This window comes from Chanodichthys erythropterus, chromosome 2 (assembly GCF_024489055.1).
Source record: "Chanodichthys erythropterus isolate Z2021 chromosome 2, ASM2448905v1, whole genome shotgun sequence".
In the NCBI taxonomy this organism is placed as follows: domain Eukaryota; kingdom Metazoa; phylum Chordata; class Actinopteri; order Cypriniformes; family Xenocyprididae; genus Chanodichthys; species Chanodichthys erythropterus.
In genome coordinates, this window is record NC_090222.1 from 38,685,008 (window position 1) to 38,703,423 (window position 18,416).

General features: G+C 35.9%; 2 protein-coding genes across 2 annotated transcripts; one reads left to right on the top strand and one right to left on the bottom strand.

Annotated features, from left to right (window-relative positions):
* Nucleotides 1–7,963: 7,963 nt before the first annotated feature.
* lim2.5 (lens intrinsic membrane protein 2.5) lies at nucleotides 7,964–10,625 on the top strand. The gene is made up of 4 exons (XM_067397781.1): nucleotides 7,964–8,138; nucleotides 10,107–10,256; nucleotides 10,349–10,483; nucleotides 10,564–10,625. The coding sequence occupies exons 1-4, from the start codon at nucleotides 7,964–7,966 to the stop codon at nucleotides 10,623–10,625; spliced, it is 522 nt and encodes a 173-aa protein (XP_067253882.1).
* A 2,128-nt stretch (nucleotides 10,626–12,753) lies between these two features.
* Nucleotides 12,754–16,217, bottom strand: si:ch211-231m23.4 (free fatty acid receptor 2). The gene is made up of 3 exons (XM_067397795.1): nucleotides 15,747–16,217; nucleotides 15,380–15,492; nucleotides 12,754–14,461 (listed from the first exon to the last, which is right to left on the bottom strand). Exon 3 carries the CDS (start codon nucleotides 14,441–14,443, stop codon nucleotides 13,526–13,528), a length of 918 nt encoding a protein of 305 aa, XP_067253896.1. The 5' UTR covers nucleotides 14,444–14,461; nucleotides 15,380–15,492; nucleotides 15,747–16,217; the 3' UTR covers nucleotides 12,754–13,525.
* Between the last annotated feature and the right edge of the window lie 2,199 nt (nucleotides 16,218–18,416).

Here is an 18,416-nt window from a genome sequence, read left to right on the forward strand (position 1 = left end):
AGCACATTTTTCTCATGCACACACAAAAAAAAACCCCTCTCTCATTATCACATCAATGTCATTGCGGTGCTGCCAAAAAAGAGTCATCGACACGAGTGATGCGACTGAAAATGTGCATAAGCGACATCATCATGCGTCCACTCATAGTGTGTGTCATCTCCACATGAACGCTGGATCCAGTCGGCTGAATGAAAGTGTGCGCTTCAGCATGTTGCATTGACCGCAGCAGTACTGCAAGCCTCGGCACATCACAGTTCCAGAACGGCCAATACAACAACAAAAAGAGTGTAAAAAAGACCCTTCCCCCTCCAAACCCAACGGTCACGTGCCTCTGACACCATCAAGCTCAAGTGCATTTGTTCTGTGTGGCTTGTTTTAAAGGATTTTGCCACCATCAACAGAAAAGCAGAGAGAATAACTTTTTGGAATTTGGTCTAGCGGGTCCTTTTTGACGTTACGCTCGCTGCGGGATCCCACTTTCTCTCTCTTTCCCGCTGGGAAGGTCAATAGTTAAGCAGGTTCATTTATCCTGAAGACCTCAGGTAAGAATCCCTCCGACACCTTAGACGAGACTCATTGACCTATTCACGTTTGTGATGGTTTTCAGGATAAATGTGATGGTTTTTTGTGTTTTCCAGTGAGAACCACATGTGAACTCTTGGAACTTGATGGATAAAAGGATGTAATCTTCTTTGAAAGCATTTGTTTTATTTGGTCTTTATTGAAAATTATACATGCTTTAGTATTCTGAATATAAAAGATTGACTCAAAGTGAAATTTTTTTTAATATATATATATATATATTACAATTTAATACAAATATTTTCAATTTTAAATGTCAAAATAACACAAATGCAGTAGCAATTACAAATTATATAAAACTATTAAAAAAATTGTACTTTTACTGAAGTGCAAATTTGTCTACATTTCATTAGTCAATAGTTAGTAAATTAATTCATTGAATCTTTATTTATTATCCGAAACATATTTGTTTCCAGGATTAAATGAAAGTAATGAACACTTCGAAAAATGTTTGCCTTTATTTACAATTTGATCAACCACAAATTCTTCTGACCATCAAATTTTTGTACAAATATCATTTTTGCAGGTCGTTAATGTGGCCTAACATATTCATTGGTTGGTTCATAACTTTGAAATATTTTTATCTTCTGTTTGAAGACTGTATTTATTCATACATGAAAAAATGCAATTCATGCAAGCTTCGTTGTGTTGAAATGCATTTGTGGAACTTTTATACCCTGTTAACCTAAACGTTTTTTGCACATTAAACACAGACAGCTGAGGTTTAGTGTGAGTGTTTGCACAGATTTAATCTCCAGGAAGTTTTATAACCATAAGCATCAGTCATGTCACATGCATACGTGCAGAACTTACGCTTTAATGCATCTCTTTAATGCAAAAGAAATTACTATTTTTATTATTTTAATAAGCAATGTTTCCATTTTGCATCTTGATCTACTGGAAACTGTAATGTTCGCCATATTCATTTAGAGATGTATTTTTGTATTTATTCAACATTTTAACTTTCTGGTGCTCTTCGTCATTCTGACCATAAAAAGTTACATTTTGGTTTTTTAGAATTTACTTCATCAGAATGGTACGAAACTTGGTAAAGGTTTTGGCACTCGCTATGTGAACACAAAAAATCATGGACATAATTCGAAAATGTTAAATGATCTTGAAAAAAAATACTCAGACTTGTAAAATGAGTGCATTGGAAACAAAGTGGAAATCTAGTGGATACTTGTGGTATTGCACCCAAAACAAAATCTTACTAAAAGCGAATTTTTTGAGATGTCAACCTCAAATTTGGAACACAACCTGTTTAGATTTATGGCTTTGATTTTCTCTCAGTATTAGTTAGGGCTGGGGTAAAAAATATAAATTTCTCGATTTTAATCGATTCTCATTTTTACGAACCGATATCGAGTTTTAAATCCCAAGAATTGATTAGTCTAGTCTGTTTTCAGTTCAGTGAAGCGCCTCCCATCCAATAAATCGCAAAAATAATCTTTGTGCTTTGTTTCTTTTGATATGAAGCAAAGTCTCAGATTTCAAATGACATCCATCTTATTATGAGATTCAAAAAATAAATACCATTTTCGCGCTGTTTAATGTGGCGTGACAGATCGCTTTAGCGCCTCAGTTAAAGAGAAGCATGTGAACATCCTCTCCTCCATTTTAATACCAGTTACAGCACGAAATAAACATGAACATCTGAAGGTATGTTAAAATATACAGTGCAACGTACCGAAATTCGTATGATGTCTCGTGTAATCGCTCAATCAGTGTTTCAACCTCGAAAAGACGTCAATAAAACGTCATATTTACCTCAGAAAAACATATTCAGTGACCATAAACTCATTAGTCAGCTAGAAAATGAACTCTTATTTATAATAAAAACATTGTGTAATTTAAGTGTTTGTATATAAATAAGTTAATTTAACCTTCAATATTATTATTGTAGTACCAGCTGACTCACATGTGTAGTTTACAGCATTAGTTGAGAGATTTTTTTCCTCTAGAAAATTTGGCATGTTGTAACTGAAATACTACATCCAAAATAATCGGTATTGAATCGAATCAAAATCATAATCGAATAGCAAGCATTTGAAAAGTAATTGAATCAAATTGTGAAAATTGTCTCAATACCCAGCCCTAGTATTAGAGTAAAACATGTTTTGGAATATATTCCATATAAAAATTTAAAATAGAATTTTTGTAAATTTTTCATAACAATAAACTTAAACTTCTATAACTTTTTAGTTCACTTTTTTAATTTCTGCAACAATCTGCCAAGTGCCTTTTTTAAAAAAGAGATTAAACTCAAGTCTGTGCTTCAAAGCATTCAAGATTTACGCCGATGCGCCGTAGGCTACGCGTTGGTTCTCATTTACACTTCTGCGTCAGTTTCCGCGTCGACGTGTAATTAGAAACGCAGGGAGAGGTTCTAGCAGACCAATCACAGCACTTGTGGTCCACATAGAATCGACGAGCTGTTACATTTTTGGAAAGGTGCATGCCAGGCTACATGTGCTCCGACGTAGTTTCGATGCAGAAATATAAATCAGCCTTTAGAAATGTCATTTTCAGATCTAAGCTCAAAAAGTGTTTAACAGGTAATAAATGGATTATAATAACTACTGCATAACTATAATTTAGTACCTTAAAATCCCCTAAAAAATACAAAATATTTATCAAAAAAACATTATAGGACTACAATATAATATGTTTAATTGAAAAAAAAGACATTTTTTCACTTCCATGCGAGGAGCACCACAGGGTTAAATACAGGGTTTTGACATATTGATAAGACTCTCTCTTCACTGTTACTCTGTCATGAAAGAGGACTGGTAACTGTCAAAGACTGTTTGTTTTGGCGCCCTCTGTGGCAATGCAGAGTGATCGCACTTACATACTTTGCAAAGCAATAATGTGAAACTGAGCTTGTATAGCACCTTTATTCATGCACTTGAGCTTGTTCTGGGTCACATTTTTTGATGATGATAATGATAGCTGGTAATTTTGGTTGACACACTGTTGGTTTTTACATGTTTGGTTTCCTGTTTACGTAATGTTTTGTGGTATTGCAGTGTTTTCAACTACTTTGCCAAATGGTGTCTTCTGGAAAAGTGATTAATATCATCTCCTGCTCTGACCTATGAGAGGCGGATGCTGTTTTGCTTATGCAAACTCTGATGTGGGCTGTGAAAACACAGGAAACACATGTACACCCTGTGATATAAATGTGAGGAGATAAATATAAGATCAATGCACACTAGATTTTCATTTCATGAAGAAAATAGCCATGGTGGCAAAACAGTAAGAGAGTAATCTTAAATATTTGTTAGGTTTTAAGGCTGTGTGTGAATGAATCAGAGCTGTTGTCATGTCTTCCACAATCAGTCTTGATTTCAGTCTCACGTGCACAAATCATACTTGAATATATGCAAGGAAGACAAGACCTGTCACAATTCAGTATGCAAATATTATGATGATGTCGTCACGATTACATTTTGAATGCTGAACATTCTATCAATGCAAGTCAAAGGGAAATTTTATGAAAACAAATAAATGCATAAAGAATTATTACAGTAAGAAATTGCAGCGTATTTTATGAAAGATTCGTTTTTTCTTTTTCTTTTTCTTTTCCATTGTGACATTATTTCCGTGACAATTAAGCATATTTAAGCAAAAAATTATAGATATATAAAGATGGTTCACATTGTGTCCTATCCAGATTCCAGCGACAAACAATTTGTCTGTTCACACTAGACACGACGCGACTACGATACGCGATAAAGTCAATCAAAAATCACAGCCAATCAGAAGAGCGCGTGGCCGGTCTCTCTCGGCAAACTCATGGCACTCAACAAAATAATCAAATTCATGAATATTACACAATTATTAAAAATACTTACTGAGTTACTGAAGCAATATCTTTGTCATAGAATACACTTGTCTGTTCACAATGAGTTGACAGTTTGAACGTCCTTGTTTCCTTTTGTATTTCGAAGATCCGAGGTGCATTGTCAATTGCTTTCAGTACAGCTATAAAAAACACACAAAAATGATATCTGAACTCACATTAGACTCTTGTAACGTTAAATATAGCACAAAAACCGTTGCCATCGCGGCTAGTTAGGTCAAAAATTCCATGTTAATCTTTTCCGATTAACATGGAAAAGATACCAATTCTCGCGTGTCGCGTCGCGTCTGGTTAGGACACGATGTCACTCCTATTACTTGTGAGTGAATGGAAGAAACAAACTGCAAAGCGCAATAGAGTGCCCCAGGGATGACGCATTTTGGAGGCAAAACCCGGAAGCAAGTTAACATTTTAGGACTTTCGGTTCCAACGCGTAAAGTCTATGGGTTTTTTGAATGGGTTTTTGCTAAATCGCCTGAAATAAGGTCTGTGGTTAACAAAGCCTCTAAATACTTTCACGTTTTGATCTATGGCATAAAACACACCAGTTATAACCCACTTGTGATTTTTAAAACTTTTACTCTGTCTTAAAATCGGCGGTTGCTAACAAATTGCTAAAAGGGACTACTTCCTTTGGCGGGGACTTTAGACGTCATCATGACAAACAGGACATTTGGACAGCATTTCTCATGAAAAAGTGGATATGTATTCATACACAGCGCAGATCATAATCACTGAGCATGTTTTTAAATAGAGTTGTTTTCTAAATAAAGTTTGAGGACGCTTGGTGGTGACGACGTTGATCCGCGACCATGGTGTGCTGTAGTCTGTTTATAGCCTACTGTTAGCCTTTTATATCTGACGACTTTATTTAGGCTTCAAAATCTATAAATGTTATGTTAACTTGTAAAGATTATCTTGATAGACAAAATGTGTAAAGTGTCATAACCCTTTGTTAAACACAGAGCTTATTTTCTGTGATTTTCCAAAAGTCTATGGGAAAAATGAATAGGCTTTCAGTCTAGGGAACCCGTGCGCTGCTAACTTCCGGGTTGGCCTACAAAAACGCGTCATCCCTGGTGCACTCTATAGAGGGTATGCATCGACGTCACTTTCCCGCCCAAAGCGCGCTCCCTCAGCTGGACTGAGTGGCAAAAGAACCTGCTGAGTGACAGATTTAACAGGGGAAACTGCGAAAACGCGAGTAAAACTAACGAATTACACTAAAAGTTGGAATTGAATGTGTTCCTTACAACTTGTCAAATAAACCTAATCCGTGTATATTGACATGCAGCCAGGAGTCGTGTTTGCTGACATTTATATGTGCCTGATTTGACGCCGGGGAAATACATAAAGCAAATCTACCTGTGAATATTTTATATAACTACAATATCGGTAGGTTTAAATCCGCGTAATCACTTATATCAATGTTATATCGTCATATTGTCCAGCCCTAAAACATATATAGTTTTATAGTATAGTTTTTCTCAGTGTTGGTTATTGAAAAACACCCAATTATGCAGAATATAAGATGGAAAATAATTGAGTTGTCAAACTAATATATAACAATACGATATTATTTTACCTCAAAATCCAACAATTTGACACAAAATGATTACTAAAACATGTTTTTCTGACTGGAGTCGAGCTGTTTCTGAGAATTGCAGTGATCCATTTGCTTTTTTCCCTGTTGCTTTCTGCAGTGTTTAAATATATTCCTCAGGGTTTGTGTCAAAGCTATTTGTACAGTCAATCACAAAGCTCTTTCCCGTTTTGGATGTGTTTTGTGTGTTTTTCGCGACATTCACGCTGAAAACCAATGCTGCCGTACAAGGGGCTCGCACACCGACGTGAAGCTGATTGGTAATGTCATTGCGTCACTGCAGCTGCCATTAGCAGCTCCGATTCCCATAGAAACAGTGTTGCCAAGTCCGCGGTTTTCCCGCGGAATTGATCCTTTGCCGGGAGTTTGATTGACAAGCGATCTAACCAGTCATAACGCCGAATCCACCATTTTGTCCGACAAAGCAGTCAGGAGTTAGAAGATTAACCTCGGTGGACTTGAACTTGAAAAATGGTGTACTGACTTTTTTCCATATTTGAAACAACATTCCTTCTCATGTTCATTCATGTTTATTTGATGCTATAAATGACCTAGTAGGAAGAGATGATCGTTCACGAGCCACTTGAAGTGAGGCGCTACAGTGATCTGTCACGACACATTAAAGAGACACAAAATGGTATTGTTCGAATTTCTTAAAAATTCTCAAAATCATTTGAAATCTGGGACTTTGTTTAATATCATAAGTAACCTGCTCTGCCTTGTCTGTCGACGTGTTGTCAGTATCCTCTTTGCTCCGCAATGTATTTTACACTGTGTGAGGCGTGACAGCGCCACGGCTTGTCGGACAAAGCAACAGTAACTAAGGGGGGCGGGTCTTTGCGAAGGATCAATTGGGCTACTTTTACACTGTTACCGCGGGTGGTTTTTCATGTCCGCAGGTTGAATCAACTCAAAATAACATGATATTTAGTGTCTGGAATGTGAATTTTACCAGGGGAGCCCCTCCAAAAACACAAATTTGACCCCCTGGAATGCGATTTTCACCATGGGACCCCCCCTGAAATGCGATTGGGCTAGTTTTGAGGTGCAATTGGGCAGGTTTTGTTGTGAAAACCTGGCAACCCTGCATAGAAACCTGAGACCCGGCGCTTAGTACTGCACATGCGTATTGGCTCCTCTAGCCTGAAAAAAAAGAAGCTTTTTAACGCTATTTAAGCATATAAGAAACAACATCTATAGGACAGGTCATGTCAGATTTTGTTGCTGATTTGAAATATGTTATTTAGTTGTGAGTTTGGCAAGCATTTTTTGAGATTTCAGGATTCCCCCATTCAAATAGATCTATAGGACTTGGTCTTGGATGTCCGAAATTAGGGCTGTCAAACGATTAATCGCGATTAATTGCATACAAAATAAAGGTTTGAGTTTGCATAATGTATGTGTGAGTATTGTTTGTAATTAATATGTATATATAAATACACACAAAATAATGTATATATTTAAGAGAAATATGTTATTCATGTTCAAAATATTTTTTATATAGTATTAATTATATAAAAATATAAATAAATACATATACTTGTAAATATTTCTCACATATATACATGAATGTGTTTGTATTTATATATACATAATAATTACATATAGTACACAAAAATAAATTTTATTTTTTATGCGATTAATCGTATTACGTATTATAACTTATTCTACTAACCCGAACCCTAAACTAACAGCCTACTAGTACTCTAATGAGTTAGTTGTTAGTAGTTAGTTAGTAGTTTATTTCTTATAGTGTCTAAAGTGGACTATTGAAATAAAGTGTAACCATGAAAAGATGGTTTTCGCCTGTATATATGTTGCATAATGAGCATGTGTGTGTGATTGACAGTAATATGTCTCCTCTGTGCTCTTAGTGTTTTTAGCTCTCAGCCGCCACAGTGTTCCTCAGGATGTACAGCTTTATGGGAGGGGGTTTGTTCTGTGCCATCGTGGCCAACATCCTGTTGGTGGTCTCCACGGCGACGGACTACTGGATGCAGTACAGACTGTCCGGGAGCTTCGCTCACCAGGGCCTGTGGAGATACTGCATGTCTGGCAAATGCTACACGCAGACCGACAGTATTGGTGAGTGACAGGCCTGCATCATAGTGTCACTGACTGTTTTCAAACATGTTTCCTAAACATGACGACCTAGTTTGTCTATGAAGGCCTGTAGACTGATTTGTATGTGAAGGACTCGGGACATTTTTTACCTGGAAAAAAAAAGGGACGTATATGCTCATGAGAGCCTCGCTTCTGTCCGTTCAATGACACATGAAATGAATGCTTATACAATGGATAATGCAGAAAGAGCCATTCTGTACTGTAATGTCAATGTGTCATGCAAAGAAAATTGATTAATTCAAACCACAAGTCTCAAATTGTAACGCTCTGTAACGAAACATGCATTAACTAAGAATTCTCCTTGATTAGACTGGAACATGGGAGTAACACAACCACATTGCATAAAACAACCAACAAAGGACTTGAACAGGGAATACATGTGCAGGGGATAATCAGGAATTAAATAAGATACAGCTGATGATAATTAACCACAGAAACAACAGGACATAATCAGAAACCGAAACTAAACAGAGCAGGGAAACAAGAACTAAAGGAAACAGAACAGAATATCAAAATAAGAGTCTATAACATGATACAAATATACTTTATAATCAAACTATCATAACAGTGTGATTGATGACCTCATTTGTCGACATGATGCCGGTGAATCGCAGAGCTGGTGCAAACATATTCACATCGCTATGATCAGATGCTTTAACTGCTGTTTTCTCACTGATGTAATTTTTGTTGTGTATATTATTTTGTTATTGAGAGGAAAGCGCGCAGCATATATTTGTATATTCATCTAAACATCTCTTTTAGCAGCGTGGACAGCGTCGGGATGTTTGTTAAAAGTATAATCGCTGCAAAGTTATTTCCAACTTCTTTTTACTTCTAAGCGAAGAATGAAAATGAAATTCGCCATGAGAATATTGGGTTTTGAATCACGTTCAGTTGTAAGTTATGTGTGCACATGTGTGAGCACGAGCAACAAGTTGCTGGTTGCAGTTCACTTAACAGCCACTGGTGTCACTAATAACATGGGACTTTAGTTCGATTCAATGAATAAAATGTGAGTTTTATTGAGCTTGCGCTGCACTGACTGACATCTTCTTTGATTATAAAGAGAGAGAGCGTGCGGTGCTGTGTAATTCATTCACAAGAAAAGTTATTGTTTTTCATGAGATTTTGTGAGTACTTCATAATTCAACTTTACAAAATTAATTTGTAAACTTAGTAATTTTATAATGTTTAATATTAATTCAAAAGTGAAACTGAGTGAAAAACTATTACACGAAATGACTAATATGAGCAAATAAATGGTCCTCTGCCGCCATCTGATGGTTATAGTCTTAACGTCTTTTTTATTTTTAAATGAAATTTTTTTCTATCAAATGTTGGATTTTCTACATCTTCAAACATTCAGTTTTACAAATGGGGACAATCTCAGAAGGATGAACAAATACTGTTTTTGGTCATCACATTAAAAATAACACCTGAAGTTCTGGAGAAAAGTTGCGTTTGCGTGTCCAATTACAGACACTGCGTTTCTTATTCAAACGTTCCCATTAGCTTAGTCTTCATTACAATCAATAAAACTGGTTTATTGGCAAATTAGGCAAGTGTGATAACTGCATTCAAATATAAATACAACATTAAAAAGTCAACCATTAATGGTTAACAAGTTAACCAGAAGTGCCGAAGCTGGCTTATCGACAACCAGGAAGAAATTGTGCAAATGGTCAATTCTTAATAGAAAAATTAAAGTAAGTTGGACTAAACAAACTAAGGCATTATTTTTCCACCTTCCATCCATCAAGGTCGCAGTGTAGGCCTATGAACGTTGCTCCCAATGTTTTTTTGTTGCATTTTTTTTTTGTTGCAATGTTGCATTTTTCCCAATGTTGCGATGTTCGGTGCAAAACATTGTGGGAAAAGTCCATGTTCCTCCATTAGTCTAAGCTAATGTGTCCATCTCTCACATTACAGCTTACTGGAATGCAACCCGGGCCTTCATGATCCTCTCAGCGATGTCGTGTTTTGCGGGAATCATCGCAGGCATCCTCTCCTTCGCTCACTTCTCCGCCTTTGAGAGATTCAATCGTTCCTTTGCTGCAGGAATCATGTTTTTTATTTCCAGTAAGTCTTTCCCTTCCAGTGACCTATCGTCCGACTCGTGTGAACTGACAGAAGTCATCTAAACTGGTTTGTCTCATTTATTTTTCCTCCAGCACTCTTCGTTCTGCTTGCTATGGCAATCTACACCGGCGTGACGGTGAACTTCCTCGGGAAGCGTTTTGGTGATTGGCGTTTCTCATGGTCCTACATTCTGGGCTGGGTCGCTCTGCTCATGACCTTTTTTGCTGGTCAGTAACTTTTTTTTTTTTGGTCTGATTTCCAACATGTGCTGTTTTATCTCATTGAATGCGTGTGTTTTGTGTTGCAGGTATATTTTACATGTGTGCCTACAGGATGCATGAATGCCGAAGAGTGGCCGGCCCTCGCTAAAACAAAAGAGAAGCAAACACTGTGTCTAAACTTGTATATATACAGGTGTTCGGTTAACCGATCCCATTTAAAAAGTATTAACAAAAGTTGCCTTAAAGACACTTCTTCCTCTGCAGGTTTTTCTCGATTTCTTTAGTCTTTATCACAATCATGCACATTTAAGATAAATAAAGCATGCAGTGCAGAATAAAACCATATCATTGTTCATGCACAGAGACTAAATCTCAAATAAAATCTCAGACTATTCTCAACATTTGAATTCATTCTGTTTATTTACTGTTTGACAAAATAAGCTATAGAAAAGTTTATCAAGATACATTTTTAATGTTTAAAAAAAGGTCATACAGCCAAAGTTGAGTCTTTTCTGAAATATCTTTGTGCTCCTAAAAGTCTCCATTTGGTCTCCTTATTCATTTATTTCCTATGGTTGCAGAAAATGAGTCAGTATGATTTTTTTTTTTTTTTTTTTTTTTTTTTTTAAAGAAATTAATACTTTTATTCAGCATAGATGCATTATATTGATCAAAGGTAAAGACATTTATAATGTTACAAAAGATTCTATTTCAAATAAATTCAGTTCTTTGGAACTTTCTGTTCATCAAAGAATACTGGAAAAAACGGTTTCCAGAAGCAGCACAAAACTGTAAGAAATGTTTCTTGAGCATCAAATCATCATATTAGAATGATTTCTGAAGGATCATGTAACTGAAGACTGTAGTAATGATGCTGAAAATTCAGCTTTGATATATTTACAATATATGAACCTGGAAAACAGTTATTTTAAATTGTAATAATATTTCACATTATGACTGTTTTTTACATTAAATTAACAACAGTTTGAATGGCCTACTATAGTAGTAGGAAGATGAAAACTGAAAAAAAAAAGCCATGTGTCCACCAAAGCATTTTTATCCAGCTGTGAGCGTTTGAGAGCGCTTTCAGTTGAGACGCTTTGCTTGCTATGATACGGAATCTCTGCGAAAGTGTTACTAGTATCTCAATTCACAGTCTGTTTCTATATAAAAATGTCAATACAATTTAAAGTATTTGCTCTGGTTCTTGTTTTAAATTATTTTGTTCCGTTGTTATGCTTGTTGTTGTCATCTGTTGACATTGTACAAGCAGAATGTGGCGGTTGGTCGATGTTGTATTTGTCCCGCCCCTCTTCCACTGTGATTGGACGGCTGGTGCAAAGTAACAATGATGAGCGATGCATTTTACCCAAAGTTTAATAAGGGGAACGCGTTTTACCATTCCACTGCTCAACTTTTCCATTATTTTTCTAATTAAAAACGCTAGGTAAACATGTTTGACCATTGCAATTGCGTCTTTTGCAGCGTCTCGTGCATGACAATACGTTAAAATACATTCAGCTTTTAAAAGTCTTGAGACCTTGCAGTTTTCACCATTCCCCTAAGGCTGTGCATCCACCAAAGCATTTTTTCTGAGGCTAGCGTATTTTTCCAATTGTTTTCAATGCAAGCGGCGAGTTTTTAAAACGGCAGCAGTGTGACGAGACCCTGAATGTCTTATTTTTATGCTGAAGTGTTTTTTTTCAGTGTTTTTACTGGTTGCAAAGAGTTGAAGAATTTTCAACTTTGGGTAAAATCAAAGACTATAGAATAACACAAGATGCGTCACTCGTATTGTTTTGAATGGGAGAAAGTGCAACGCACAAGTCCCGCCTTCTTAAAGAGACGTGCACTTAGGTCTGCGCATGCGCATTAGGTTGATCCACCCTGAAAAATAGTGTTTTTTGATTCAAGCATTTAGAAACAAAATTTATGAGACAGTTGTTGTCAGATTTCATTGGTGATTTCAATTCTGAAATTTAATCGAAAGCTTGGCAAACAGCTTTGGAGAATTTGATGTTTCCCCGTTCAAAGAGATAGCGTGCCCGAGAGGCATTTTAAAGATGGCCACCGAGTGAAATGACTTCGGTAAAACCAAAGTCCCTTTAAGACAAGTCATTTCACTCGGCGGCCATCTTTGAAACACCTCTCGGGCATCCTGGGCATCATGCAATCTCTTTGAACGGGGAAACATCAAATTCTCCAAAACTGTTCGCCAACCTTACGATTAAATTTCATATTTGAAATCACCAATGAAATGTAACAACAACCGGCTCATAAATTTAGTTTCTAAACGCTCGAATCATGACAAAAAAAAAAAAAATTCAGGCTGGATCAAGCTAATGCGAAGACCTAAATGCGCGTCTCTTCGGAGGCGCGCGTCTGACTGTTTCTATAGAAACCGGTGATTCTAACGGCCGCTGCAGTGATGCGATGACTTTACCAGTTGGCGATTGGCTCTTATTTAGAAGGCGGGACTTATTCCGCCATATTGCGCGTTACACTTTCTCCCATTCAAAACAATATGAGTGACGCGTCTTGTGTTATTCTATAGTCTTCGGTAAAACACAGCGCTCATCACTGTCACTTTTTACGCAGCCGTCCAATCACAGTAGAGGAGAGGCGGGACAAAAACACCAACCAACTGCCACATTCTGCTTGTACAATGTCTACAGATGACAACAAACATAATAACGGAAAAAATTATTTAAAGCAAGAGCCAGAGCAAAAACTTAACATTGTATTGACATTTTCTAGTAACACTTCCGTGGATATTCCGTATCATAGCAAGCAAAGCATCTCAACTGAAAAAAATAAATAAAATGGCTGGCTGAAAACGCTTTGGAGAACACATGGCCTAATAAAATTTTTCAGCTCCCGGCGACTGGTAAAAAATGCAGATATGTTCAGCGCCTCATTACCCTCTTGGCATTTTAAAAATGTGGCACTCCCATTGAAAACAATTGGAAAAATACGCTAGACTCTGGGGAAAAACGCTTTGGTGGACACCTTGTGATTCGCATGAAGCCATGCAAATGCAAAATCTGTTCATTTTGATATTATCTTCAGTTCAGTTTCACACTTTTTAGTTTTCTTGTGTCTACAACACCAGGACTTGAGGAAAGCAATGGTTTTGCTTTCACGGAAAGTTGAGGAGGAGAAGTAGAAGACGAATGGATCCAGGCAGGTGTTGAGCGTGCTGGGCAGGAGCGTGTAGTACCTCCACCATGGGCTTTCGTTGCTGCTGAAACCCACCAGATGGGACGTGTTGTAGGGCAGAAAACAGAGTAAAAAGATGGTCAGCGTGCACAATGCCATGCCAATGGCCCTTTGCTTTTTCACTTTGGCTATGTGAGGCCTGGTGTACAGGATGTAGATGCACTTAATATAGCAGAAGATAGAAACTAAAAGCGGTAGTATGTAAATAACCACAAAAAACTCAAGACGGACTGGTAACAAGATCTTCTTTTGCTTCTCGGTGAATTGCTCATAGCAGACAGGTTCGGTTTTGGTGCCGTTCGGCAAAGGCATATGGACAATGATGAATACGATGGTGCAATGGGCGATACTGACCAGCCAGATGAGGATGCTGCCTGCCGTGGCGTAAAGCGGCTTGCGCAACAGTCTGTATTTGATCGGAAAAGCCAGTCCTAAGTAGCGATCCACAGCTATAGCCATGAGCAACAGGGAGCTGGTGTAAATCGTGGTGAAAAAGAAGAAGGAGGCGATTGAGCACAGGGCCTGGGGTAAGTACCATTTCATTCCAGCGGCAGCTTCATACATCTTGAATGGTAGAAAGAGCAGGAAGACCAAGTCGGAAGCCGTCAGGTTGAAGAGCAGGATGTCATTCGGATTGGGTTTGTCACTGAGTTTCTTAATGAAGGTGCTTATGGCCAGTAGATTGGCTGGTAGGCCGATTAGAAACGTCACAACGTAGACGGCTAAAATGACCCAGTGGTTTATCATTTTGCATGTGAAAGAGCTCTGAAAAATAGCAAAATGAGATCATACAGGTAGTATTTTTACTTAGATGTTTGATTAAGCCAACACTATTGATACTGTGGCTTAAAAATGTCACACTTAGCATAAAAAATGTCAGAAACTAGTCTTTCAGTCATATTTCAATGTGACTTTCATTTCTAGTACTTTTAATTACGCCGTTATGTGCACTGATCATGCAGGAAATTCATGATCATGCAAAGAAAAAGAAAAAAATCAAAATAAAATAAAATACACTGCAAAAAATGTCTTTCTTCTCTTTTCTTACTGAAACAAGCAAAATAATCTGCCAGTGGGGTAAGCAAAATAATCTTGTTTTCAGTTTGAATTAAGATTATTTGCTTACCCCCATTGGCAGATTATTTTGCTTGTTTCAAGGAAAAACTCACTTAATTTTGACTTGTTTTTTCTGAAAACGACAATAATTTTTACTTGTGTAGAAAATGCTTCTTGATTTAAGAAGTTTTAGATATTTGGACTAGAAACAAGACAAAAACATTTTTTGCATTGTAAACCATGCCAATTGGTTTTGTTATCTAATAAAATGACTTGGATTATTTATTTATTTAACTTTGTAAATGCAACTTCCTGTGCATGTTGCAATCAGTACACGTTTTTCTACAAAGCAAAACTAAAAAACAGCCATAATGCCCTAAAAATGTATTCGGACATGAAAGCCACACCTAAAAATGACAGAAAGTCATTGCATTAGATACAAAACCAAATGGCATATTTCATTATTTCATTTTATTGTTAACTTTTTTTAAATGCAACTTCCTGTGCACGATCACACATTTTTCTAAAAACTATTTTTAATGTGTCCAAATAAATTATTTGAAATAAATTGTTGTCTTGACACAAAGGGACTAATATGAAAACTGCCTTATGGTGGTCTGTACTTACCACAAAAGTTTGCTTCCCAGGGTCTTCTTAGATTTAGTATGATCGCTCCTCAAAAACAGTCACATTGAGCACAGTTCAGTGAATAGGGCGATTAAGAGATCTGTAGCTTTGCACTGTAAGGTAACGAGACTCTTAGGTGTGTTAGAGCAGACACATGCAGCTAAAGTTTAACTAAAATGCAAAACTTGTATTTCATCTGAATTCATAGTGCAAACAGTATGCAAATCTCAGTGTAAACAAACATGGATCATAATAGTTAACTTTCAAAAAACAAATGAAAAAAGTTACAATATTACTGTACATTTTGTTTTTGCATTAGGAGCATGAAACTGAAAGTATAAATATACAATAGTTATTTTGCTCTTACCATTTTAGATCCCTCGAGATTTCAGAAAGTGTTTTCGATTCCAGCATGAAGGAATGTACATAAGATTATGAGTATGCCTCTTTATTTATCTTCACACATTAGCCTACTCACCACTGGCGTAGGCTACATCCGTTTATGATAAGAGATAAAAAGCTGAACTCTGTCTGAACTTAGAATATTTGATCGCTATCGGGAAGAAACGGATTTCCATGCAAATTTATAATTTTAGCTGAATGAAATTGTCACAAAGCCTTTTTTCCGGGCTTAGTGGACAGATGCCATGGATATTTCATATTCTGGTATTTAATATTCAAAAAGAGCTCTTGTAGTAAACAGCGGTGGACGAAAAGTACAGATATACCTAATAAAACATTACACAATTTCACAAACAACTGACCGTCTGATTTCATTTACAACAATATTCTAAAATTTGGAATTAGTGACTTACTTTTCGCTCCATCTGCGCGCGGACTCGAGCTCCGACGATCTCCCGTGTTCTTCTTGCCTATTGAATGGATCATTTGAATCAGTGAGTTGTTGACTCTCAGATGCAATCGGATCAGTCCGATTCATGAATGAATCGTTCAGCTATTCGTTTTTGCGAAACCGATTCAACAGGTTAACTGAAAAGACCAGCTCGTTAATTGCCACAGAATAAAAAAAAAGAAAAAAAAAAGATTTTTTTATCTCGCAATTTTGACTTTATCTAATGCAATTGTGAGTATATATTTCGCAATTCTGACTTTATAACACGCAATTATGAGTTTATATTTCGCAATTTTGGCTTTATAGCACGCAATTGCGAGTTTATAATTCTGACTTTATAACACGCAATTGTGAGTTTATATTTCGCAATTTTGGCTTTATAGCACGCAATTGCGAGTTTATAATTCTGACTTTATAAAACACAATTGTGAGTTTATATTTCGCAATTTTGACTTTATAACATGCAATTGTGAGTTTATATTTCGCAATTTTGACTTTATAACATGCAATTGTGAGTTTATATTTCGCAATTTTGACTTTATAACATGCAATTGTGAGTTTATATTTCGCAATTTTGGCTTTATAGCACGCAATTGCGAGTTTATAATTCTGACTTTATAAAACGCAATTGTGAGTTTATATTTCGCAATTTTGACTTTATAACATGCAATTGTGAGTTTATATTTCGCAATTTTGACTTTATAACATGCAATTGTGAGTTTATATTTCGCAATTTTGACTTTATAACACGCAATTGTGAGTTTATATTTCACAATTTTGGCTTTATAACACGCAATTGTGAGTTTATAATTCTGACTTTATAACGCAATTGTGAGTTTATATTTTGCAATTTTGACTTTATAACACGCAATTCTGAGTTTATATTTTGCAATTTTGACTTTATAACATGCAATTGTGAGTTTATATTTCGCAATTTTGGCTTTATAGCACGCAATTGCGAGTTTATAATTCTGACTTTATAACACGCAATTGTGAGTTTATATTTCGCAATTTTGACTTTATAACATGCAATTGTGAGTTTATATTTCGCAATTTTGACTTTATAACACGCAATTGTGAGTTTATATTTCGCAATTTTGGCTTTATAACACGCAATTGTGAGTTTATAATTCTGACTTTATAACGCAATTGTGAGTTTATATTTTGCAATTTTGACTTTATAACACGCAATTCTGAGTTTATATTTTGCAATTTTGACGTTATAACATGCAATTGTGAGTTTATATTTCGCAATTTTGGCTTTATAGCACGCAATTGTGAGTTTATATTTCGCAATTTTGACTTTATAACATGCAATTGTGAGTTTATATTTCGCAATTTTGACTTTATAACATGCAATTGTGAGTTTATATTTCGCAATTTTGACTTTATAACACGCAATTGTGAGTTTATATTTCGCAATTTTGGCTTTATAACACGCAATTGTGAGTTTATAATTCTGACTTTATAACGCAATTGTGAGTTTATATTTTGCAATTTTGACTTTATAACACGCAATTCTGAGTTTATATTTTGCAATTTTGACTTTATAACATGCAATTGTGAGTTTATATTTCGCAATTTTGGCTTTATAGCACGCAGTTGCGAGTTTATAATTCTGACTTTATAACACGCAATTGTGAGTTTATATTTCGCAATTTTGACTTTATAACATGCAATTGTGAGTTTATATTTCGCAATTTTGACTTTATAACATGCAATTGTGAGTTTATATTTCGCAATTTTGGCTTTATAGCACGCAATTGCGAGTTTATAATTCTGACTTTATAACACGCAATTGTGAGTTTATATTTCGCAATTTTGACTTTATAACATGCAATTGTGAGTTTATATTTCGCAATTTTGACTTTATAACACGCAATTGTGAGTTTATATTTCGCAATTTTGGCTTTATAACACGCAATTGTGAGTTTATAATTCTGACTTTATAACGCAATTGTGAGTTTATATTTTGCAATTTTGACTTTATAACACGCAATTCTGAGTTTATATTTTGCAATTTTGACGTTATAACATGCAATTGTGAGTTTATATTTCGCAATTTTGGCTTTATAGCACGCAATTGTGAGTTTATATTTCGCAATTTTGACTTTATAACATGCAATTGTGAGTTTATATTTCGCAATTTTGACTTTATAACATGCAATTGTGAGTTTATATTTC

Bases quoted from the DNA above. Each gene is read 5' to 3' on its own strand.
- lim2.5 (XM_067397781.1), top strand. From the start codon at position 7,964: ATGTACAGCTTTATGGGAGGGGGTTTGTTCTGTGCCATCGTGGCCAAC. The intron at 8,139-10,106 runs GTGAGTGACAGG...CTCACATTACAG, and splicing joins CACGCAGACCGACAGTATTG to CTTACTGGAATGCAACCCGG. The intron at 10,257-10,348 runs GTAAGTCTTTCC...TTTTTCCTCCAG, and splicing joins AATCATGTTTTTTATTTCCA to CACTCTTCGTTCTGCTTGCT.
- si:ch211-231m23.4 (XM_067397795.1), bottom strand. From the start codon at position 14,443: ATGATAAACCACTGGGTCATTTTAGCCGTCTACGTTGTGACGTTTCTA.